This window comes from Bos indicus x Bos taurus, chromosome 13 (assembly GCF_003369695.1).
Source record: "Bos indicus x Bos taurus breed Angus x Brahman F1 hybrid chromosome 13, Bos_hybrid_MaternalHap_v2.0, whole genome shotgun sequence".
NCBI lineage: Eukaryota > Metazoa > Chordata > Mammalia > Artiodactyla > Bovidae > Bos > Bos indicus x Bos taurus.
The window spans coordinates 25,283,597-25,307,667 of NC_040088.1; the positions used below are offsets into that span (position 1 = coordinate 25,283,597).

At 50.2% G+C, this 24,071-nt stretch overlaps 1 protein-coding gene across 1 annotated transcript in view; it reads right to left on the reverse strand.

The window, feature by feature from the left end:
- The window catches only part of ANKRD60 (ankyrin repeat domain 60), a 35,229-nt gene extending 12,755 nt beyond the window's left edge, over window positions 1-22,474 (reverse strand). Inside the window, exons 1-6 of the mRNA XM_027558109.1 lie at window positions 22,042-22,474; window positions 17,049-17,179; window positions 15,161-15,326; window positions 11,945-12,242; window positions 11,087-11,167; window positions 10,227-10,291 (exon numbers count right to left, since the gene is read on the reverse strand). Of these exons, the coding sequence (XP_027413910.1) occupies window positions 10,227-10,291; window positions 11,087-11,167; window positions 11,945-12,242; window positions 15,161-15,326; window positions 17,049-17,179; window positions 22,042-22,474 (1,174 nt within the window). The remainder of the gene's footprint in view (window positions 1-10,226; window positions 10,292-11,086; window positions 11,168-11,944; window positions 12,243-15,160; window positions 15,327-17,048; window positions 17,180-22,041) is intronic.
- Window positions 22,475-24,071: the final 1,597 nt, after the last annotated feature.

The following is a 24,071-nucleotide window of genomic DNA, read 5'->3' on the forward strand; positions in this document are numbered from 1 at the left end:
ATCCGTCCCTGAGACAGGCAGAGTCTCTCTCCAAGTTTGTATGTGAGAGGGGGGAATCTTTCCAGGAAGAGCCCCCTTGAAGGGGACAAGCTCCCCCTGAAGCTACGGCTGCCCAGGGTACCCGGGTAGAGAGGACATGCTGCTGGGGCAAAAGAAGGGACAGCAGAGGGGAGCTGGAACCCCAGGATGTCAGGGGAGTAGCAGGGTGGACCCCCAAGTCACCCCCAGTGCTGTGAGAGCAGCTCCCTGCACCCTCTGTCCCTGGGAACAGAAGAAAGTGGCTAAGGGAGAGCAGGGACAGGCACAACCCTGCAGACATCACAAGGAAGGATTGGGCAGACACTGCACAGACCAGAGTCTGAGGGTCAGGCAGGACCAAACGTCCCAGCGGAGGCCAGATGCCCAGCCCTGACGCTCAGGCACACCACAAATGCCCCAGGGAAGAGATGCAAAAGAAAGTTACTTCTCTGTCTCAGGGAGCTGGAGGGCTTGGACCAGACACCCACCCTTCCGTGCTGAGGCTTTCTGAGGGTGGGGCTACCTTGGTGCCAACATGATGGAGACCTCAGGAAGAACACCCTGCAAACTCCCCGGGACCTTGTTAAAATGCACATGCTGATCCCATACGTGTGGAGTGGAGACTGAGTTCTGCATTCCTAACAAACTCCAAGGCAAGGCCAGTGAGGCTCGTCCAGGGACTGTGCTATCAAATAGAATAGGAAAGTTCTAGATGGTGCTAAAGGGGACCTCCCTGGTGGTCCAGTGGTTAAGACTCTGTGCTTCCATTTCTGGGGCACCAGTGTAATCCCTGGTCCGGGAACTAAGATCACACATGCCAGGTAGTATAGCCAAAACAACAAAAAAGAAAAAAGAACAAAAGTACTTCCTAGAAGGTGCTAAAGACCCAGAATCCACTGGCCAAATCACAGGGATTTGCCCACAGGCCTGAGTGCTGGTCAGAGAGTCAAGGCCAACTCACGGGCGCTCCCCATACATTCACCAGAATTGCACACCTTGGAATTGAGGGTAACTGAAAACACACAAAAATCGCCATGTTAAAATGTGAGTCTCCGGCCATTAAAAGCGAATGAAATAATGCTATTTGCAGCAACATGGATGGCCCCAGACTAAGTGAAATAAGTCAGAAAGAGAAAGACGAATCCCATATGATACCACCTACACGTGGGATCTAAAAGATGACATAAGTGAATCTACTTAGAAGACAGAGACAGGCTTACCGGCGTGGAGGTCGGTTGCCAAGGGGGATGGATTAGGAGTTTGGGATTAGCAGGTGCAAACTACCATATACAGGATGGATTAAGAACAAGGTCCCAGTGTACAGCACAGGGAGCTACATGAATGAACCTTGACAACTGAGGTCATGCTAAGAAGCCAGACACAAAGAGCCATGTATTGATTCCATGAATATGAAACGTCCAGAACAGATAAATCCGTAGCAACAGAAAGATTAGCGGTTGTCAGGGCCTGGGGTGACCGGGGATGGGAAGAGAGTATTTCATGGACATGGGGTCTCCCTTGGGAGTGATGATGATGCTTTGGAACTACACAGAAAAGGTGGTTATATACTGAATAATAGCATACTGAAGACCGTTGGATTGCATCCTTCCTTTACACGGGTGAAGTGTACAGGTTGTGAATTAAAACTCAGTCTCAGTAAAGCTGCTTTTTGCAAAGGCAGATGGGAGGACAAATTTGGGGTGATTCCACTCACCTGAGAGACTTAGAGGAGTCAAGTTCATAGCAACAGAAAAAGGAATGGTGGTTGCTAGGAGCTGGGGGAGGAGAAAATGGGAGTTTCTTGGGGACAGAGTTCCAGTCTGGGAAGATGAAAACGTTATGGAGTTGGATGAGGCTGACGGTTACAGTGTGAATGTGCTGAATTCCACTGAACTACACACTTGAAAACAGTCCAAATGGTAACTTCCATGTTTTGCTTGCTTTACCATAAAAAACAAACAAACAAAAAAAGGTAGCCAGGGACCGGGTGTTCACAGGGTGAGAAGGGTCATCTCAAAATTACTTGCTAGTCCAAAGGAGGAAACAGACCTAACTTCCCAGTGAGGGGCAGCCAGCAGGACCTCAACCCAGGCTTGAGTCTCTCCTCCTGATGGTGGGACCAGCCTGAGGCTGACCCCTCTGGAGGTCACAGTTCACAGGAAGGCAGGGGCAGGAGACAAGTGAAAAGAGATCACTGAAACTGGTCTCTCCATCCATAGCCGGCTGGCTGCTCAGCAGCTTCCAGTTCTCATAGCCACGCCCACCACCACCTCAGCGTTTCCCTCCGTCCCCCACCCCCGCGCCCCTTCTCTCCTGACCTGCCAGACCCCCTTGACCTGAACTCTAAATACAGGCGAGCCTCAGGGCTCAGTCCCGCCCGCCTCCTCTGTTCCACCCTCCCCTCCCCGTCCTGGCACCCTCTGATTCCACCCACTTGCTGACAACTGCCACACTCACCGTGTGTCGGGTGAGTCCCACTCCTGTGAACCCGTTCCACTCAGGTGTGTGGACACCTCGAACAAAACCACTGGAGAGGTGAAACGGTGCCCGCAAAAAGACGTGTCCACCTGGGTGGGGCCTGTGAACGTGACCTTACTTGGGGAAAGGGTCTCCACACCCCTTCTCCCATGCCTGCATCTCACACCCATGCCACCCTCCCAGCCGTCAGCGTGGGCTCCGGCCACCAGCCAGGCCTCCAGTGATCGGATGGTCCCATTCCTGCCCCCGGAGGACAAAGGCAAGGACCCTCTTCCAGCAGGCCAAGTGGACACACGGAAGGCAGGCCGGGAGGCGGGTGGGGGCGGGCTGCAGGTGCAGTCTCCTCGTCCCCAAGAGCACAGAGGCCAGGGGGCAGGTCCGCCACTGCGAGAGGTCACGTGGGGGTCCCCCAAACCCACAAGTGCCTGGCTCCCCCTGATGGAGGGTCTTTGGGGGCCAGGGGGCCATGCAGCCTTTCTCACTCCCCCAGCATCCCGGGCCCACCACGGAGACACAGGAACAGCTGGGCCAGTGCCAAGCCATGGGTGGCAGAACGTGGGGGCTGGAGCCACAGGACCACCAGCCTGCCTGGGCCAGCCCTGAGATAGGGGAGCGACAGTGGAGGAGATGGCATTTCTACTGGGGCCAGGCTGGACTTCTTAAGATTTGCAAAAGACAGCTGAAGAATCTAGTAACTCCCTGAGGCAGGAAGAGGAGGCCAAAAAGGGTGGGCGTGCAGGGCAACTATGGAGCATCCATGAGACAGTTCCCAACAGCCCCCAGTCCGAGGAGCCGGGAGCCTGGCAGAACTCTGTCACCTGTGAGGCTCAGTCCCAGCATCCGTGGGATGTAGGGTGGGTAGCAGCTCTGACGCCTCAGCTCATCGTCAGTACGTTTGTCCGTCTAAAAGTCCAGGGCTCCGAGCTTCAGGGGACCCATTCATTTCCTTTCAAAGGAAGTGGCTTTGCTCCCCAAGCCTCTGCCACTGTGAGCCAGGAATAAGACATCATGGGGTCTTTACAAGACAGAAATAAGATACTTGATAGCGCTGGCAAACGCAGATCATATACATTTTTTTCATCATTTAAATAGAATTCCTAAACCATGCATGAGAAGAACCAGGTATGAAATGTACTTCCGTCTGCTGAAGGGTGGAGATAAATCACGAAGTTCTTTGAAGGTGTAATTTGGTTAAAAAAAAAATAGCAATTCTGATGTGTGCTTATTTTTAATCTCAGCCCTTCTCCATGTGCTATATCAATACTTTGCTTGGGAAAAATATGTAGGATCTACCTGGCAAAATTCTTTGCTTTTTTTGTTACAGACCCTCCCGGGTGATAAGACATTAATTTAAACATTCATGAGAGTTGCAAGGAAGGTCCTAGACTTTTCCTCCCTTTGGGGTGGGGGGTTTAAATAAAGTTTATTTCTAAAGCTGCTGCTGCTGCTGCTAAGTCACTTCAGTCGTGTCCAACTCTGTGCGACCCCATAGACGGCAGCCCACCAGGCTCCCCCGTCCCTGAGATTCTCCAGGCAAGAACACTGGAGTGGGGTGCCATTGCCTTCTCTGATTTCTAAAGCTGCTGGCTTTTATTCCTCATCCTAAGACCATTGGTGATCCCCTGGAGGAAGAATCTTTGGAAGCCCATATTTCTTTTTACAAGTCTTGTCCCATTAATTTTATGTGAAAAGATCCACATAAAGTTAGATAGTTTAAAAGATATTCTATACTATGCAATTCCCTCCTCCAGGGGATCTTCCTGACCAATGGATGGAATCTGGGTCTTTTACATTGGCAGGCAGATTCTTTACCACCTGAGCCACCAGGGAAGCCCCTATGCTATGCAAAGATCAAAACAGCATGAAATAATAGAATGGAAAGTCCTTGGGGGTATAACATCTGAAGGGAGAGGAGAGGGCAGCGATGGAGACACAGATGTAGGGAACAGACTTGTGGACACAGAGTGGGGAAGGAGAGAGTGAGGCAAATTGAGAGAGTACACTGAAAATATACATTACCATATGTGAGACAGCCAGTGGGAACTCGCTGAACAACACAGGGGGCTCCACCTATTACTCTGGGACAACCTAGAGGGGTGGGACGGGGTGGGAGGTGGGAGGAAGGTTCAAGAGAGAGGGAATGTATACATTCATGTTAATGTATGGCAGAAACCAACACATACTGTAAATCAATTATCCGCCAATTTAAAATAAATTTTAAAAATAAAATGAATAAACGAAGGGAGAGGAAGAAATTAAACGCAACAGGGTCTACATCCTGTACAGCTGGTTCCAGACGTCTGGAGGGACATTTTGGGATGGCAACCCACTCCAGTGTTCTTGCCTGGAGAATCTCAGGGAAGGGAGAGCCTGGTGGCTGCCATCTATGGGGTCACACAGAGTCGGACACGACTGAAGTGACTTAGCAGCAGCAGCAGCCCATCTGCGGTCTCGCTGCGCCACCTGGTGGCCATCAGCGGCAGCAGTGCTCAGCAGCGCCACCTGGCGGGCAGCCTCGAGTTGACCCCGGGAGACTTGGGAAGGGTCTTTTCCCTGAATTCAAGGCTGAGATAGGAAGAAAATGGTCAGGGGCCCCGTTGGCGTGTCCTGCTCTGGCTCTGATACAAGAAGGTGTCAGTGGGGTGTGATTACCTGCTCTCCATCCTGTGTTCTGCACTGCCTGGTGGTGCCCAGCCCAGGGGTCTGTCCTGGCAAGAAGGCTCTGGGTAGGCACCCCTTTGAGAGATGCTAGTATTTTATGCATTTCACAAGCAGGGAAAGAGGCCCTTAGAGAGGTGACCGAGCTCTCAGCCGGGAAGTCCTCCCAGACCGGCTGGTTCACGCCTGGAGAAGGATCATGGTCTGTGATCAGGCACAGTTCAGTACTGGCCCGTGCTTGCTAGAACCGTGGTTTAAAGTCAGACATCCTCACTCTGCCATTTACGTGCTGTGTGACTCTGGGCAACTTGCTGACTTCTCTGAGCTTCAGTTTCCTCAATGAAAACCAGGCCTGGATGGACTAGATCATGCTCAGTGCTGCTCAGCACTAGCATCCCTGGGAATCTGTTAGAAATCTCAGGCTCTGCTCCTGATGTACTGAATCCAGATCAAAAAGGGAAGCCCAGCAATCTGTGTCTTAACAAGCCCTTCCTAGGACCAATTTGCACTCAGGGTTGAGAACCTGTGACTCTCAGCATCTCTGAAACCGCTAAATGAGACAAAGCATTCAGAATGTCTGTTGGTCACTCAATCATGTCTGACTCTTTGCAACCCCATGGACTGTAGCCTGCCAGGCTCCTCTGTTCATGAAATTCTCCAGGCAAGGATACTGGAGTGGGTAGCCATTTCCTTCACCAGGGGATCTTCCCCACCCAGGAATCGACCTCGGGTCTCCTGCATTGAAGTCAGATTCTTTACCGTTGGAGCCACCAGGGAAGCCATGTGGAATGTCTGGCCCAGGATAATTGCTCAATAAATGACTACTGTGGTCCTCAAAGTTTGGAGAGTTCAGGTGGAAGGGGGATCTCTTCTTTTCCTTTTTCATATTTTTTTAGTTACAGATGTAACATATTCTGTTAAACATAGAATTATCTTATGACCCAGAGATTTCCCCTCCCGGGTATATACTCAAAAGAAACAGGTATTCAAACAAATCTTATACACCCATGTTCATAGCAGCATTATTCACAATGGTCAAAAGATGGAAACAACCCAAATGTTCATCAACTGACTAATGGATTCACGATAGGATATTATTCAGCCACAAAAAGGAAGAGACCACTGGTACACGCTGCAACACGGATGAACCCTGAAAACATTTCAGAGAAGCGACCACCTAACGTCACACATTGTAGGATTCTGTTTGTGTGCACTATCCAAAAATGGGCAGATCCACAGAGCCAGAAAATGGATTAGTGTTTGTCCAGGGGTGGGGACTGTTACTGGGTCTGGGTTTTGTTGTTTGTTTTTTTTTAGGGTTGATGAAAATGTTCTGGAACTGGATAGGAGTGACGGTTACACAACACAGTGAATGCCCTAATCATTAATGGCAAGTTTTATATTATGTGTCTTTTGCCACCATAAAAGAAGACAAGACAGGCCTGCTGTGATCCTTCAGAGTTGTGCAGAGCAACCCTGCGACCCCGAAGTAAGCAATGCTAAGAGTTTAAGGACCTTTGACATCATCCTTTTTGCTCAAATAAACTTATGTCCACGTTTATTGGATTCGCCTCCTTTTTAGGATTCTAAGTCCATGAGCTCATACACATCTCCTGGGCAACTTGCTGCTTTTCACGTAATGACACGTCACAGACAACCCTCATGGCCACGCCTTGGCCTGGACATCAAATCATTTGTTCTTGTTTTTTTTAATAGCTGCAAAATGTGGCACCATCCTTCCCCCGTGGTGGGTACCTGGAGGGTTTCCAGGCACTCACCACCAGAAACAGCTGCCATGAACATTGACACACGCATCTCATCATGGCCGGGGGGGCTTCGTCTATGTCGGTATTCAGTTGCTCAGTCGTGTCCAACTCTTTGCATCCCCATGGACTGCAACACACCAGGCTTCCCTGTCCTTCACCATCTCCCAGAGTTTGCTCAAACTCGTCTCCATCAAGTCAGTGATGCCATCCAGCCATCTCATTCTCTATTGCCCCCTTCTCCTCCTGCTCTCAATCTTGCCCACCATCAGGGTCTTCTCGTCTCTGTAGGGGAGATTTACCCAGTGGGGTAGATGGGCCTTCTGAATACCTACCTTGCAATCTGGCAGGGCTGTGGGACGCTGCAAGTTCCCCTCTACAACACTAGAGGGAGCTGTGACCCAAACACTGGCATACACGCGGGCACACGCACACGGCACCACCAGATGGGACCAGTGTTTTATAATTTTTTCCAAATTGCAAATTGGCAGTGCGCACCCACCCAAGGGGTAGAAAGGATGTTGCATGGAGGTACTAATTTGACTCGACAACTGGGGCCTCTGCTGCTGGCCTCCCTTGTTACGCGCCCAGGTTTGGGGGATCCACGGACCCTCGCTGGACACAATGAATGTTCTCAGAAAATGTGTGTTTGATGGGCAATTTCAGGGGTTCAGGCTGAGAAGCCGTCTGAGAGTCCCCGTGGCTGAGCCCCACTCTCAAGTTTCCAGTGGGGCACAGGCTGCCGCAGCTCTGACATTTCCGATGAGCACAAACAGCCACGTTTTTCTAAATGTTAATGGGCTTCTGTGCCCTCTGCTGGGTGCTGGCTTAGTCAGGACGCACTGCGGAGGCTGAGCTGAGAGGCTGGAATTTTCCTCTCGCGCTAGAGCGCTTTTTTTTTTTTTTTTTCCTCTCTCTCTCTCTCCTGCAGAACTGGCCCTGAAGTTTTAAGTTCAGAAAGATTTTCTAGAAGTTGCTGCGGAAGCCTTGTACTTAGTACTAAAATCAGCAAAGTTGGAGAGAAATGATCTCTCCCACCCTGGGAATGATTAGTTCTGGATAGAGACTCTCATGGTATAAGGTTTGCTGAAAATTTATGAAGCTTTCTGCACATGGGAAGTGTATTGATTCCCCAGTGAGTAAACATTTTAAGCAAATTAAGTGGTGGTAGCAATATTAATAATAATGGATACTATTTTTCAAGCATCTGCTCTGTGTCAGGCATTGCACCCCTCCCATGATGGCGGGGGCAGGTTTTATTTCCCGAACGCTATGGAAGAAGCAGCAGAGGCTCTGAGACACGCAGTTGCCTGGCCCAAGGCCACCCATCCAATGGCAGAGGGAAATCCTAAGTGGGACCTGCAGGGTAGCCCACAGGCCCAGGCCCTTTCTGAGGACCACCCACATGGGTCATCTCGACTAGGTTGGGATGGAGATGATGAGGGTCCCTGGAGAGTTGACAGTCTGCCCTGAGGTCGTGCACTAGTTAGGAGTGGAAATAAAAACAGAATCCCGGCTCACAGATACACTGAAAACAGACGATGTCATTAAATCCTAGTGCTGCCTGCAGAAGGTGGCCCTGTTTGTGTATCTTATAAAAAGGGTATTTGGGGGGTCGGCGGGGGGACCTGACCCTCTAACACCAAGGGGAGACTTTCCTCTTGTCAGAACTTAAAGGATTGAGAGCAATTTGAAAAGGGAATAACTTTCTCACCCTGTGTTTTGATGGCACTCACTGCAGCGAGGCGCCACCAGTGGGTGCCCTTCCGCTTCTCTGGGAAGGTCTAGTCAGTGTCTATGCTGCAGAGAAGGGAGCGTTCAGACCAGAGATGGAGGGAGGACCCGATGGGCAGAACTCAAGCATGCAGCCTCTCAGCCGAGTCTTTGGAGAGAGATGGCCACATGCCCAAGACCTGGGCAGTGACCCGGCGGCCAGGGGTCCAGAGGGGTGGCCAAGGCGAGTGGTCATGTGGTGGGGGCACAGCTGTGCTTAGCGTGAGCCATCCACCTCTCCAGAGAGGCTCCCCTGGTTCCAACGGCTGTTTTCCTGGCTGACATAAGGCACCCTGGTGAGCAGGGCCCCCGATGGCCAGGAGGCGCTGAGGGATCCGAGGACATTGGACAGCTCTTCTGTGGACTCCTGAGCTCAGAGATCATCTGTCTCTTGCTGATCAGAACTTGAGAGCCCAAGAAAGGGTTCTAAATGGTCTTAAATGTTTCTCCTCTCTTCCCCTTCCTCGATCATCAATAATGGAGCCCACTTTAGCCAGTCTGCACCAAGCTCTCAGCTGACAAGAGCCGGCATGTACTGGGTGCCCCCTCCCAACAACCTGGGGGCCCAGACACCATAACCACCCTCCATCCTCCGGTACCCCAAGGCCATAGGGCAGAGCCACCAAGATGCAACCTGGGGTCCACTCTGACCCAGCCCTTACATCCACACTACCCTGGTAGCAGTCCCACTCTGGCAATCGAGTTCAGCCTCTCAGGAGATACGAAATACAGAGCAGGGAGACGGATATTATACCCAGACGATTGATCGTAACTCCGAGGAAGCCAGTCACTCTCCACACAGAGGTGAGGCCCACCTGGGCAAAAGCAGACCACCACTAAAGACCACCCTCAATACCTTGGGCCTAAAAGGATTTCAGGATCCTATACAAATGTTTGAGATCAACCCCTTTAAAAAAAAAAAAAATCTGTTGGCTCCAAAGTATGACCCCACAAAACTTCAAATGTTGAATAAAATTATCTGCAAAGCGTAACATGATTGCAACCAATTGCAAATCAACTCTTCTGAGGCTGTGGACAAATTTTATTGACAAGGCAATGCAAGGTTATTTGACTAGAACAACTCGGATGTTAAGATTGTCTGAAAGGAAGAGTCCCCAGGACCTACAGGAGGGTTTTAATGACCCTGCCACAGACCAAGCAAAATGTCATCACAGTTTGGAACTTGTTCAGTTCCTGGCCAAGTGTTTAGCTGAACTGGGGGTGATGAAGACAGAGGGCTTCCCTCCAAAGTTTTGGGGACAAGTGTCAGGCAGGTGACTCTCCTAACAATAAAGACAGGAGAGCAGAACTCCCGGAAAACCCATGACTGTGAGTCACACCACTTGTTAAGTTAAAAGGGTGCCCAGGTCCCCCTGCCAACACACCTCATCAGCTAAATGAACTGACCCCACTGGGTGAGGCTATTTAATATCTGCCTATTGACTTTGGGGAACATCTGCCAAAAACAGGATCTCTGTTTTGACATAGTTGATGCCGAGCTGTATTTTCTTTTTCCCCGACTATTATTTGTCAAACAGATTGCTGAGCTGGGTCCAGCCACGTCCACCAAGCGTAAAGCCACATCATCAACGCGGATCTTCCTTGCAAAGACAGCAGGAAATGCGGCCCATTGATGTAAAAGCTGAATCCAGTTCCAGTTCTTGGGATCTAAGTTGGAGAGAAGGGCAGCTGGGATGCAGTGCCATTTTCCAGCTCCTTAAAAATCAGAACTTCAGAACCAGGGTTCCTTGGAAAATGACTAAGTTCAGGTCTGAGACCAAAAAAAAAGAAAAAAAGAATCTGCACCAGTAGAGGGACCACTGCCACACAGACTAGCCCTGGAAGGGCTTCAGAGAAACACGTGTGGCTGTGGGGGCGAGGTTGGACAGCATCGCCCAGGAACAACCACGGCCATTCCCACCCTGAGGTTTCGGAGCCAGGGAGCAGTCCGAGGAGTCCTAGAGTGTGCCCACCATCTCCCAGGTGAAACAAGTTAGTTTGATGATGTTTGGCAGGCCCATCCGTGTGCCCCAAATCTTCTCCTTTTGTACCATATGCTGGTCTTAAAATAATTCAAAAGAAAAGAAAGTGAAAGTCGCTCAGTCGTGTCCGACTCTTTGGAACCCCATGGATTATACAGTCCATGGAACTCTCTAGGCCAGGATACTGGAGTGGGTAGCCTTTCCCTTCTCCAGGGGATAATTCAAGCCAACACTTAAAAATCAAGATTTAGATTAAAAAGCCAGGTTCCTGGCTCTGGAAAGCTCTAGCTGCCTTTGGCTCACTTACTGCTGAGTGGCAGCATCTTCTTCAGGCAAGGTGTGGGCAGGGTACACGTCAGTCTGCTCCAGTCCTCACCCCTCCGTCTGGTCTCCTACACTCAGCTCATCACTCACATGGCAGCTTTCATGGGCTGTCGAGCCCAGAGCCCAGCATAGACGCTGCCCCCTAGTAAGGATGCTGGAGCTCCCCCAGTTCTAGAAGGACAGGAGAAAGCTAGTGTCGGGGAGGAGAGTGCTTGGACCTTTGGGGATGGGACAAGAGGACAATAAGAAGCTGCCAGTTCAAACTCTCTCCTTTACGAGCTATCGTCATCTTTTGCACTGGTCTCCTTTAAATCCAATGTCAACTCACCCCTTTTCACCAAGAGTAACCAGGGGCCCCTTGTGGGCAACCAAGCTCGGATGTCTTCTGGCCAGCCTCGCTTCCCACCCCAACCCTACCTCTGACTCAGACAGCAGACCCCTCCAGGAAGGCTCAGGAAAACTTCTGGAACATTGCGAGCTCAGGGAGCATCTTGTTCCATGAATTTAACGAGCTGGAATTCACAGGTGACACTGCCCACCAGCCGGCGACAACCGCCCGCCCTGGTTTTGTACCATAACAAGAGCTACTCTCATTGTGTCCATTACCCCTGCTATGCGGATGCATTAGATGGTGTCCAGACGGGAGAGGAGGTAATTGGTCCCCATCACCCCAAGCAGCGTTCCTGGGTATGATGAACAAATAGCTCGAAATTAAAGGCTGGCGTGGGAGTCTGTTAGATCCATAATGGGTTAGGAAATGAACACAAAGTCACCCACTTCTATCAATATTCTCCCCACGTCATTTGCAAACAGGACAGATCATTTTGTGTCTGATTCAGATTAATTGCCATGTTTCCCTGAATTTCTGCTCACCACGGCCACTGTTCACCGTGGACCTGAACTCAGGAAAGTTACCCCGAGTCGGTGTCAACATGCAAACGTTCCTACACTTTGCTGTCCTTGGTGCCGAACCCGGACTTGACTCTCCGAAAAGCCTTGTTCACCACAGGGTCCAGCGGGTCCTTAGTCCCCATCTTCACCAGCCAGTAGAAGAGGAACATCCGTCGCTCGCTCTGGGTACGGTTCAGGCGGCGGGCGACAGACATGGGCGTCTCCCCCTTGGCATCCTTGTCGTTGATGGAGGCCCCATAGTTGAGCAGGAGGCTGATACAGTCCAGCCGGCTCATGGCTGCAGCCACATGCAGGGGCGTCCTGCCCACAGGGGATCTTCCCTGACAGTTGGCACCTGGGAAATAAGAGTCGGCTCAGGGAGGGCCACCCTGCTGGCCAGAGCCAACCTTCAGAAACCTGTTCAAGAAGAAACTCACAGGGAGGGGCCGAGGTTTGGAAAGGAATGCTTTGGAGAATGAATAACTGCTCCCCACCCTGGTACCAGTGCCACGAAGGGATCACTCCTGTATCCCCCCGACCCAGCATCCAGCCCTGCTTCACCCTCAGGCTCCTCTTGTGGCAGACAAAGACCTTTCTACAATCCTCGCTCAAATCCTTGGGGCAATGTTCTCAGTCTTCACCGCTCTGTCCTACCCACCTCGCCTTATCACTCTAGCATTACCCACCCCCCGACTCAGCGATCTTCCTCCCCCACCATTCCATGCTTCACTTAACCAGCCTTCTAGCTTTATCCTTTCAACACACCTGCTCCCTTACCTTGCCTCAGGATCTTTGCACATGCTGTTTCCTTTGCTAAAAACACTCTCATCCTTCCGCCCCTCCCTTGGGATAACCTTATGTTTCTTGAGGTTTCATTCACTTCCTCAGGAAAACGCTCCTTAGTCCTCCTCCCCAAGAATCCCCCTGTGCATAGTTTAGTCACGTCTGACTCTTTGTGACCCCACAGACTGCACCCCGCCAGTCTCCGCTGTTCATGGGATTCTCCAGGCAAGAATACTGGAGTGGGTTGCCATGCCCTCCTCCAGGGGATCTTCCCACCCCAACGATTGAACCCACATCTCTCACATCTACCTGTGTTGGTAAGAGGGTTCTTTACCACTGAGCCATCTGGGGAGCCCCTGCATTTTGTTCAATAGATCTTCTGTGTCTCCAGAACATTCCACGCATGACTGACCATGGAATTAATTATTTGTAATAATTTGCTGACTTGCCTTCATAAACTCCACATGGGCAGAAAACATGCTTGTTTTGATCATTGCTGTTTTCATCCCCGGCACGTAGCCTGGGTGATGCCTGGAGAAGACAGGCCCCTGGAAGATGTCAGAGGCTGAGCAGCCTGACTCATGGACGGACTTCACTTGGATTGAATCCCTCACTGTCTCCCACAGATGGGTGGGCTAATGACAGGTGTCCAATATAGACTTGTTGAATTGAATCAAATTCTGGGTAACAAATACCATGACAGAGAGAACAAGGCAATTCAATTATACGCAGCTGACATTTTGGTAGCCAGTTTTTATGAGCTATGACTGGTCAGTGAGGTAAAGTTTTAAATGGGTTCTCACAACACCCTGCCTTGGCCCCAGTACCTCTTTACAGCTGCTGTCTGCAAAGGACAGAAAACTTTGCCAAGCTGGCTGTAATTTTTTAACTGGTGCTTTCAAATACATCACAGTTCCATCAGAGTGAAAATGACTTTTTATGAGCTTAAAGGACTGCTGGGCCGTGAAAAGCCCATATTTCATCCTACAACAGGAGAAGTGCAGAAAGAGGGGAGGACCGTCACAAAAACCCCTACCCATCACAGACATACGGCCTGTCATCCTGCCCAAGCATTGGAGATGTTTTCCCAGCTTGGTTGGTGAAAGTGGGGGAAATAGCACAGAGAGCCTGGGATCAAGGCCAAAGGCTGGGAAGAGGGGGTCTAATCTGGAGCCAAGTTGATGTGGGAGATCCTCAGATGAAGCCCCCTCCTGAGCCCCAAGAGTGTGTGCATGCCCAGTCATGTCTGACTCTTTGCAACCCCATGGATTGTAATCTACCAGGCTCCTCTGTCCTTGGGAGTCTCCAGACAAGAATACTGGAGTGGGTTGCCATTCCCTTCTCCAGGGGATCTTCCTGACCCAAGGATCAAACAGGCACCTCCTGCATTGGCAGGCAGGTTCTTTTATCATTGAACCACCTGGGAAACCAGTGATCAAATACTCTGTGCTTTTTCTGGAGGAAGCTGGTGGCCTGGGATGTCTGACACGGTTTTCTCATGTTTTTGAATGGTCTGCACCTCAGTCCCAGGCCTCTTTTCCCCCAAACGCTCTACATTCAGGAAAGATAAAACATACTCTCAAAGAACCTCAGGCAAAGCCCTTTAATTGGGAGACAAGCCAGGCTAAGGCTTCTGTGTCTGTGGACAGAGAGAGTAATTGCCCTTTGGTGGAGGAGAGATGAAAACAAGGGTGTGGGACAAATAATTCAAAGGCTTGGAGAAAGGAGACTGGCCAGCTTGCCAGCCACCAAGGGAGGGATGTCAGCATGGGGCTAGACTCCTTGGGCAGAAAAGGGACCCCAGGTGGGAAGGAAATAACAGGATGGTCTGGGAATATCCCCAGCGGGGTCTGGTTGGACACTATGAACCAGGAAGCCCTGTGACGTGGTGTCCTGAAAAATTCTGTCTTCCTGAACCCTGGCCAAGAGAGGCTGTATTGCCTCTCTTGGCCTCAGTTAGCATGTCCTCAGCCCCCTCAGACAGTGAACGAGTGGCCCAGTGGGGACCTTAATTGGTGGTTGACAAACTTAGGTCCAGGAAACCACTACTGAGCGAACCAGGAGGACAAGCCACTGTGACCCCCTTGCCTGCAAAAGACCCTACTCTTGAACATACTCAGTGGACATGAAGAAGAAACTGATCCACTCAGTCGTGTCTGATTCTTTGTGACCCCATAGACTGTTGTCTACCAGGCTCCTCCGTCCATGGGATTTTCCAGGCTAGAATACTGGAGTGGGTTGCCATTTCCTTCTCCAGGGTATCTTCCCGACTCAGGGATTGAACCCAGGTCTCCCGTATTGCAGACAGACGCTTTACTGTCTGAGCCACCAGGAAAGCCCCTCAATGGACATGAGTTTGAGCTGATTCTGGGAGATGGTGAAGGACAGGGAAGCCTGGCATGCTGCAGTCCATGAGGTTGCAAAGAGTCAGACATGACTCAGTGACTGAACACCAGCCACGTGAACATACCCAGCCGCTATGAGATTTACCGTGTTCTAGAAGGTATTGCACAGCCTCTGAGTGGCCCCTGTGTGAGGCAACATACAAGGCCACGAACGCTCTCTGGGAAATCCACTTCTTCCACTGCCTGTCGTCAAAACGCCCCGAATTTGCAGTTCGGTAGAAAGTGTCTTCGGCAACGCCGAGGCAAGCCAGCTGGATGAGACACACAGTTACATGCGTGAGTCTCAGTGACCTCGGGAACACAGAGGCACCTGGCTGGTGGGTCCCGGGACACCCTGGCGGGGAAGTCAGCTTGGACGCCACGTGCAGGAGGTGGATGGGACAGGCCGGGTTGGGGGGTGGTGGTAGCAGCCCCTAGGGGAGGGAGAAGCTGGAAACCAGCCAGGGGTATCTCTCTCTGCACGTCCAGGAAACACAAATTTACCACCAGACAGGCTTGGGAGGCAGGAAATTCTTCCTGTCCATGTTTTGAAGAGAGAAAAATAGCTTTTCTGGGTGTCCAGAGGAAGGGGGCTGCAGCCCTGAAGGAAGACCCCCGCCAACACCGAACACCCCCCCACCTCCAAGGGAGCACGCACTCCTAGGGAGAGTTGATGAACCTTGGCCTTCCGGTCTATTCTTAGGCCCATTGTCTCCGTTAACGTTTGGGACACTCTGAACTCTGCTGTCAGGTGAATAACAGCCCTGGGACAGAATCTTCTCATGGAGAATTAAAGATCTGAGCCCTGGAGGAAGGCTACGGCTCCAACGGAGAGGAGCCCAGTTCCTGATGCAGGGGGGTGATGACAGTTCTGGCCCAAGATGAGTTGGGGGAGACCCACCCCACATTCAAAGCAAGAGTCAGAGAACCCAGAATGGACACAGCCCGAGAGGAATCCAGGGAAGGCAGAGGAGGGGGAGAAACGCAGAGAAGGAACCAGAGAGTTGTGCAAATATTGGGGGGATGGGCTCTAAGGCTCTTGCTCCAGGGCAGCAGGGTTGCTGGGTCCCTGCCCTGACGTCCTAGAACCACCGCCGCTCCCCAGAACCCCATCCCAACCACCCCCCTCCCCATGATCCGCATCCCAGCCAGAAGTGAACTGTCTCCTCCACAGGTTCCTCGCTTGTCATCGAATTTATTTTCCACAAAGAACTTGCACTTGCCCCCTGTGTCTGAGCGATTCACCTTCACTGTTGGGTAGACATTTCCTCCTCCAGTCTCACTCCCGCCCCCGCCTGCCCCCACCCCCGCCCCACACCAGAGCCCTGCTCAAGGCCTGGCCAAGGGTCAGGGCTTCTGTGTTTCCAAGCCTCTACCTGTCAGGTAGGGGCAGACCCCTGGGACTTTTTTTGGTTTTTTTGCAGCGACGAACGCTCTGGACTGCACAGGTCCAACTTATCTGGCGTCCTCGGCTGTTAAATCAGGTTTTCAACTTTACCAAATATACTTGTGGTTGCTAGTGGTAAAGAATTTGCTTGCAATGCAGGAGACCCAGGTTTGATCCCTGTGTCAGGAAGCTCCCTTGGAGAAAAGAAAGGCAACCCACTCCAGTATTGTTGCCTGGAGAATCCCATGGACAGAGGAGCCTGGTGGGCTACTCCATGGGGTGGCAAAGAGTCGGACACGACTGAAGAGACTTAGAATGCATGCAAATATACAAGTGAATAGAAAAAGGGCTGCCCTGGTTCCTTTCGGGGTAGAGTGACTGGGTTACAAATCACAAGTCCGTGGACAGGGAGAAACCGCAAAGCCAAACAGCAAATGGAAACACACGATTTGATCATGATGACAAGTCATTGTTATTCTCTCTACTCTGCAACTTTCAATAAATATTCACATTAAAGAACAAGCAACTTCCCCCTACACACATACCCATACACAATCTACAGTTGCTTCATAAAGTATAATATCCATTTAAAGAAGCATGAAAACACCTTACTGGAATCCCCTTCCACAGCCGCCAAAACCAGTTCCGTCCATCCATCATAGTGCCAGATACATAATGAAATAATTCCACCAGGAATAACGTCGTGGAACTTCAGCGTAGCATCATCCATCAAAATTCCTATGGGGAACAATTTTTATCTTTAAAAAGAAAAATCAGGCATTAAAGATAAATTGTTACCCTGGTTTAGTGAAGAGATTATCTTATTTGTGATATTTGGGTATCACAAAAATACTTTGAGACACTTGAGCACTAGTCTCATTTGATAAAACCACGTATGTCTGTTTGTAGTAGCTGATATTTTTTTAGAAAATGAATTTGGCTTAACTCAAAGAGAAGCCAAACCTTTCCCCACCAAAAAAAAAAAAAAAAGCAATAAATCATAAAATTCTGTAAGTATAACTTGCGTGTGTGCATGCTAAGTCGCTTCAGTAATGTCCAACTTCTTGCCACCCTATGGACTGTAGCCTCCCAGGCTCCTCTGTCCATGGGATTCTCCAGGCAAGAATGCTGGAGTGGATTGCCATGCCCTTCTGCAAGGGGATCTTCCCAACCCAGGGATCACACCACACCTCTTATGTCTCTTGCATTGACAGGCAGGTTCTTTACCACTAGTGCCAACTGGGAAGCCCCAGTTATAATTTAACCCATCACACACAAAAAGTACATGAAGTGAACAAAAGTCATTTCAGGAGGCCAACTCTAAGTAGAACTACTTGAAGTAACTGTAAATTACAGACAGGTAATAAAGTGGTTATACAAGTCATATACCCCTAAACTAAAATACTGATTCTGGTTAATGTTGTCATCAGTTAGCTTAAAGAGGTAATAATGAGAAAAAAATGTTGGATCTTTCAAATTATAGTCTATGGCAGCATTTCTCAACCTCTGCACTCGTGACCCTTGGGGCCGAATGACTATCTGCTGTGTGGTCTTCCTGGACATTGCAGGGTCTTTATAGAATTCCTGGCCTCTACCCCCAAGGTGGCGGCAGCCTGCTCAGCTAGGTGTGACCACTGAAATGTCTCTAGACTTTGCCAGATGGCCTCCAGGGGGACAAAACTGCCCCAGTGGAGACCCTATGGTAATATGAGCATCTCCATGTCGACCCCCACCATAATTTGGACTTGGTATGGAAGAAAAGTATGGTATCCTGTCTATGTGTCATCACCCAAAACTGCCCCTTACTCATACCCTTGGGGGAAGATGGTCAGAATTAGTAGAAGAGGACTGTAGAACATTTTAAGAAAATGAAGTTGATTTCAGTTTACCTTTGGAAATACACACACACATCTTCCTACCTGGCCACCTGTAATCTAGCTGAAGGATTAATCGGCCTTTTCCAATAAGCAGACCTAGGAATGGAATGTCTCAACTCTGCCCAGGTTGGATTATCATTTATTCCGAGTAGAATTTGTGAGCATTTTTGGTTTCATGATTGAGTGATTACTAAGTGCCAGTACTCAGCACCCACATTCTTTAATCCTCACGACAAGCCAGGTTTGGCTGGTCCATTTGCCGCAGAAGCAGACCGAGGCTCACATGACCAGTGAACAGCAACACCAGGACTCCAACCAGCCCTGCCTCTCCTCGATGCCCTGCCCACTCAGTCTAGACTTTGTTGGCACCCTTTGGTTCCCAGCAACTCCAGTTGGTGGATGGAAACATGGAACAGCGATTAGCAAATCTGTTAATTAGGGTCTTATTTGTGCTTCTCACACTGAGGATAATCAGTAATTAGTCTAAATAAGACAACTCGATGACTTCCTAACAACTTTGAAAAAACTGGAGCAAGGTGGTGTTTCTCGGAGAAAGACAAGAGCACGATTCACACCAGCTAAACAGCTCTTAGAGGAGAAGGACATGGCAACCCGCTCCAGTGTTCTTGCCTGGAGAATCCCAGGGACAAGGGAGCCTTGGTGGGCTGCCGTCTATAGGGTCGCACAGAGTCGGACACGACTGAAGTGACTTAGCAGCAGCAGCAGCAGCAAACAGCTCTTAGAGAAAATCAGAGCACATTCTCCTTTTACAGGCAGGCAGCAACTGCCTTCGGCTTGGACAAATACTAATTATCACCACCTAAATAAATTATTAGAGTTGACAACAAACATGGGAAGGCGACCCGCCTCCAGGAGAATGCTTCACCCCCTTTTAGAGTTAAGTCTTTCAGGGTTTTCACACACATTATCTCATTTGATCCTCTCTGGCAACCTTTGAGGTGGGTAAAGAGGCTTCAGACTGATTATTTATTGGAAGAAGCCCAAATTTCTTCCATCATCGTGGTATACCTTCTTTCTTGTTTGCCGTCAACAGTAAGGATGGCAACCACAAGAGAGGTCAAGCTTCTAACAGTTGCTAAGTGCTTGCTGACTAACAGGATTGTGACATCAGTGTTAAGCCACTTCGTCTCTTTCTTTCCCTCTTAGCTTTCTTGAATCTATCGCTCGGCATAGCTCATGGGTGAAAATAAATTAACAGGAGGGGTGTCAGACATCTGCAGTTCAAGACACATAATTCTTAAATTACTTGCTTTGGGACTCTAAGCACTTCCATAGCTCACTTCACTTTTAACACATTAAATCCAGGTACATTTCTTTCCACATAAAATCTCGAAAATGCTCTTAAGCATTCTTCCAAATACTGCTCTAGCAAAGCAAATACATCATGAAAAATGCTTAACCGATTTCCAAGAGGGTAAAGGAAAGGACTTTGCTCTTCAGTATGCATTCTGTGTTTCTGGAGTCGTTTCTGCCTAAAGGAGGAAACGGCACTGAGGATTCCGGAGCTAATGGGGCTGTGGTTTACAAATCAGGATACTGAGCCCCAGAAGGGCAATGTCTGGGAGCTTGGAGCTCGGGGAGACAGGCTGCTTCAAGTCTTCATCTCTATCGCTTCACGGCCCCTGCAGTATAACTGCAGTCTCTCTGCGCCACCGGCTGTTCACTTTCTCTGTGCAGCAGCCCAGAGAGTTATTTTTTACCTTTGTTTTCTTGTTTTTGTGCTGATTTCAAGCAGGTGGGGAGATGGTAGAGGCTGGGGGGCTTTGATCCTGCTCTCATATTCTGCATATCATAGGGATGGGATGGGGACAGCCAGACCCACGGGGTGAAGGAAGGAGACCCTAGGGGGAGAGGATGTGCTCTGGGTCCACTGGATGTCTCCTATGTGGGGTTTATCTGGACAGGGGACCTTGGGGTCCTGAGTCAGTCACAGGGAGCTTTGAGTGCTGGGTTCTGATTCCGGTTGGGCTAGCTTTGAGCTCCTGACATGGACAAGGAGGCAGCTTGAGATTTGAGGTCCTGATATGGACTGGGTCAGTGTCCAGTATTTGGGGTTCAAATGTGGACAGGGTTTGTTTTGAGATTTGGGACTCTGATGGAGGCAAGGTTTGCACTCTGCCTGGGGGTCCTGGTGTGGGAAGGATCTGTTCTGGGATGTAGAGTCCTTCTGTGGGAAGGATTTGTTTTGGCATTTGGGGGTCCTGGATAGCATAGGGATGAGGAATGGGATAGGTCTGCCCTGGATTCAGTGGCAACAGGTTCTGCTATGAGATTCAGAGTCCTGATATAGGCAGGGTTTGGTCTTGAACTTGGGGTTTAAATGTGACTGAGGCTGATGTGGGATTTGGGTTTCAAACACAAGCAGAGTTTGCTTTGAGTCTGGGGGGGGGGGGTGGTCCTCATGTAGGCAAGGCTTGTTTTGAGCTTTGGCTTCCTTACACGCATATGGCTGGCTTAAACCTCGGAGGGCAAACATGATTTCCATGGAGGTTTGGGGTTCAGATACGAGTACACTGGACTTGAGTTTTGGGGTTCTATTGTGAACGGACTCTGTCTTATGCTTTAGAGCTCTTCTGAAGACTCTTGGCCTGGGCTTCTGGTGTGGTCACAGATGAGTTGTCAGATGTGGGCAGAGTTCATTTTGGGGTCTGACATCCTTATGTAGACAGAGACGGCTGATGGAATGGGGTTCAGATGAGTGATTGGTTAGGCAGAGATGAGGGACTCAGAATTGAGCCCATCTGCTCTGGGATTCAGGTTTCTGTTGTGAGCAGGGGGTCACTTGGGGATTGTATTTGAGGTTCAAACATGAGAATGGTTTGCGGAGAGATGTGGGTTCTGAGGCTCACAGAGTTTGTTTAAGGCTCTAGTGTCCTGGAGTCTACTTGGTTGCTGGAGGATTCAGGGTTCTCATGGTCACTTGGTTTAGTCTAGGGATTAGGGGGTTCAGTCTTGGGCAGATTGGTTCTTGGCTTGAGGGCCCTGAAATGAGCAGGGCTTGTTCCAAGCTCTAGTGTCTGTGTGTGGACACTTTGCCAAAGAATCCAGGGTTCTGAAGTAGTCACGGTAACCTTGGAGATTTGGGGTAAGTTTTAGGCAGGCTTGTTCTGGGCTTGGGGTCCTTGCGTGGATACAACTGAATGGTGGATTGGGGGTCCTGGTGTCCCACAGCGTAGCACAGACACTGGAAGTTTGCCTCCATTTGGGGGCCTGACATAAGCAGGTTTGTGGGGTCTGTTGAGGACAAATGTTTCAGGCTTGAGGTCTTGTGTGGCTTTGGGACTTGGGTCCCTGATGAAGAGAGACATGGGAGTCTGAGAGTCTGGGTGTCTGAGGGTCCTAGGGGGGTGGGCAGCGTCTGGTTTGGGATTGGGGGCTCTGACCTGGACTGGGTTGACAGGATGGACTAGACAGCTGGCTTTGAGACTGGAGGATTTGCTACAGATCAGGGTCTTGCTGTGGACAGGGTTTGCCTGGAGATCTGAGGTCTAACAGGAACCCAGCTTTTCTGGAATTGGGAAGTCCCTAGGTGGCCAGGATTGGCTTTTCCACCTGGAGTTTCATGGTGTGGGATTTGTTTTGACCCATCTGGGGGTCCTGGTCTGGGCGGGCTTCCCTTGCCCCATTGTAGGTTCAGAGGGGACTTGGCAGCGGGGTGGAGAGGAGTGCACGTGGCCAGGAAAGGGGTCGGGCAGGGGCCACCTTGGTCCAGGTACTGCAGCCGCTGCAGGTTGAAGGGAATGCCGGCTGTCAGGTCCAGCTCCTCTTTGAGCTCCCGCACCGTCATGTTGCTGCGGCAGTTTGTTACGCGGAACATCTCCCCGGAATCTTCCAGCAGCACTCGCATGGCGAAGACATCCGGGACCACGTCAGTCGCCTGGTTCACGGCCTGCGGGTCCCCGACGTGGTTCCAGCCGCGGGTGCGGGACCGCAGCTGTGGGGAGTGGGGCCGCGGGCCGGCAGAGTCCGCCCCCGGCGTGGGCGGCCAGGCCGCAGCGGGGTCGCGGCGAATGGTGCCCCCCGGCGGCGTCGCTGCCTCCGCCGCCCCCCTCCTCATGGCCCGCAGCCCGGCCCCAGCCGCTTTACCCCGTCTTGCGCGCATCATCGCAGCCGCTTGACCCGTCTTGCGCGTCATCCCCGCTCCAAGAAGTGGTCGCGCGTCACCGGCGCCCCCGCCCCTCCTCCGGACAGGTGACCCCCCCACCCGCCCCGCCTACCCGCGGTGGGCCGATGGGCCGCCGCAGTTAACCAAAGCGGGCTTCACGTGGACCTGGTGCAGCTTCTTGAATAAGGGGAATGGGCACGGGCGCTTCTAAAACAGTGGGGAGATTTACTGAGATCAATACAGAGGCATCACCACGAGGCGTGCGCCCCCGCACCACACCCCCAACTCCCCTTCCCAGCTGAACGTCAGGTCCTTTAAGCGGGAAAACTGTGGCCTCTTCTTGTCTGTTTAAAATACAGTCATTGCACAATTCGGGGCCAACTACCTGTAGGAATTATGCCTGAATAACGCTCTAAATCATCTCTGCATGCATCCTCTATGGAGAGCTGTGAAGTGCAGTCTTTAGTCATGCTTTAAAATCGTATTTCGAGCATAAATGAAAAAGGCAACATTGCAGAAATATGACTCCTTTCAAGCAGATCTGGATCCAACCTGACAGTGGGGGGGGGGGGGTGAGGGGGGGGCGGGGGGGCGTGGGGGGGGCGGGGGGGGCGGGGGAGGGGAGGGGAGATACTGGGCTACCCCGGAAGTGGGAGATGGACCTTCCCCAAAATTTGCAAATCTGCACTGAAATCCATCAGTGCTGAAAACGCTCTGGGATTCTTGGAGTGAGAAAGTGCCAAAGAAAACACTATGAGAAGGACAGTGAAGGACACGTCCACTTAGGGACAGTCTGAGACGGTTCTGTTGCTGAGATGCCTTTCAAAGCAGCCCTATTGGTGAGAAACCAGCTTGTGCTTTTCCATTATATTGCCAGAGGCCGAGTGCAAGTCAGATCACAGACACTCAACGCTGCATCTATGAACTAACATGTAAAGACCTAAACTGATGAGAAACCTACAGGAGAGAACAGCAAGGGCAACATGAACAATTTTAGGAAAAAATCTCAGTTGTTACAAAAGAAGAATAAAATGTGAGCTTTAAACATAACTTTTTGCAGAGAAGTGACAGTCATTAAAAAAAAAAAAAAAACTTTGCACTGGAAAGGCATTCATATAAAACTATAGAAAATTTTAACACTTATAAACTGAAAATTTAAAGGTTAGGTTATTCATCAAAGAGTCTTGACCAGTCTCTACCAGCACAGATGATTCAGCAGGCAAATCCTACCCATCACAACACAAACTTAATTTGTTTTCTTTAATGGAAAGTGAAGCTCTGCACAGAATACAAGATTCCAGCTGAATAAGTCTACATTGCTGCTGGATCAACAGATTTCAACAACACGACAATCTCAATTTCTAAGCAATAAAAAAATTAAAATTTGCTTGTTACCGAAGCAAAACAATAGCTCCATCTATTTACTCTAAGCAAGCACTGAATATGAGATAATTTTTTTTTCTCTTAATATGTAGTCTCCAATGTATTAAATCACTCTTTCCTGAAGTTGCCAAAATGCTATCTCCTGGGTTAGCAATACAATTTGAAGTTCTCATACATGTGCCTTATTTTCTTTGGCACGGTATGGATTCCTTCCTTACTTTTTAGAGTCAGCCCAGTGGAATTT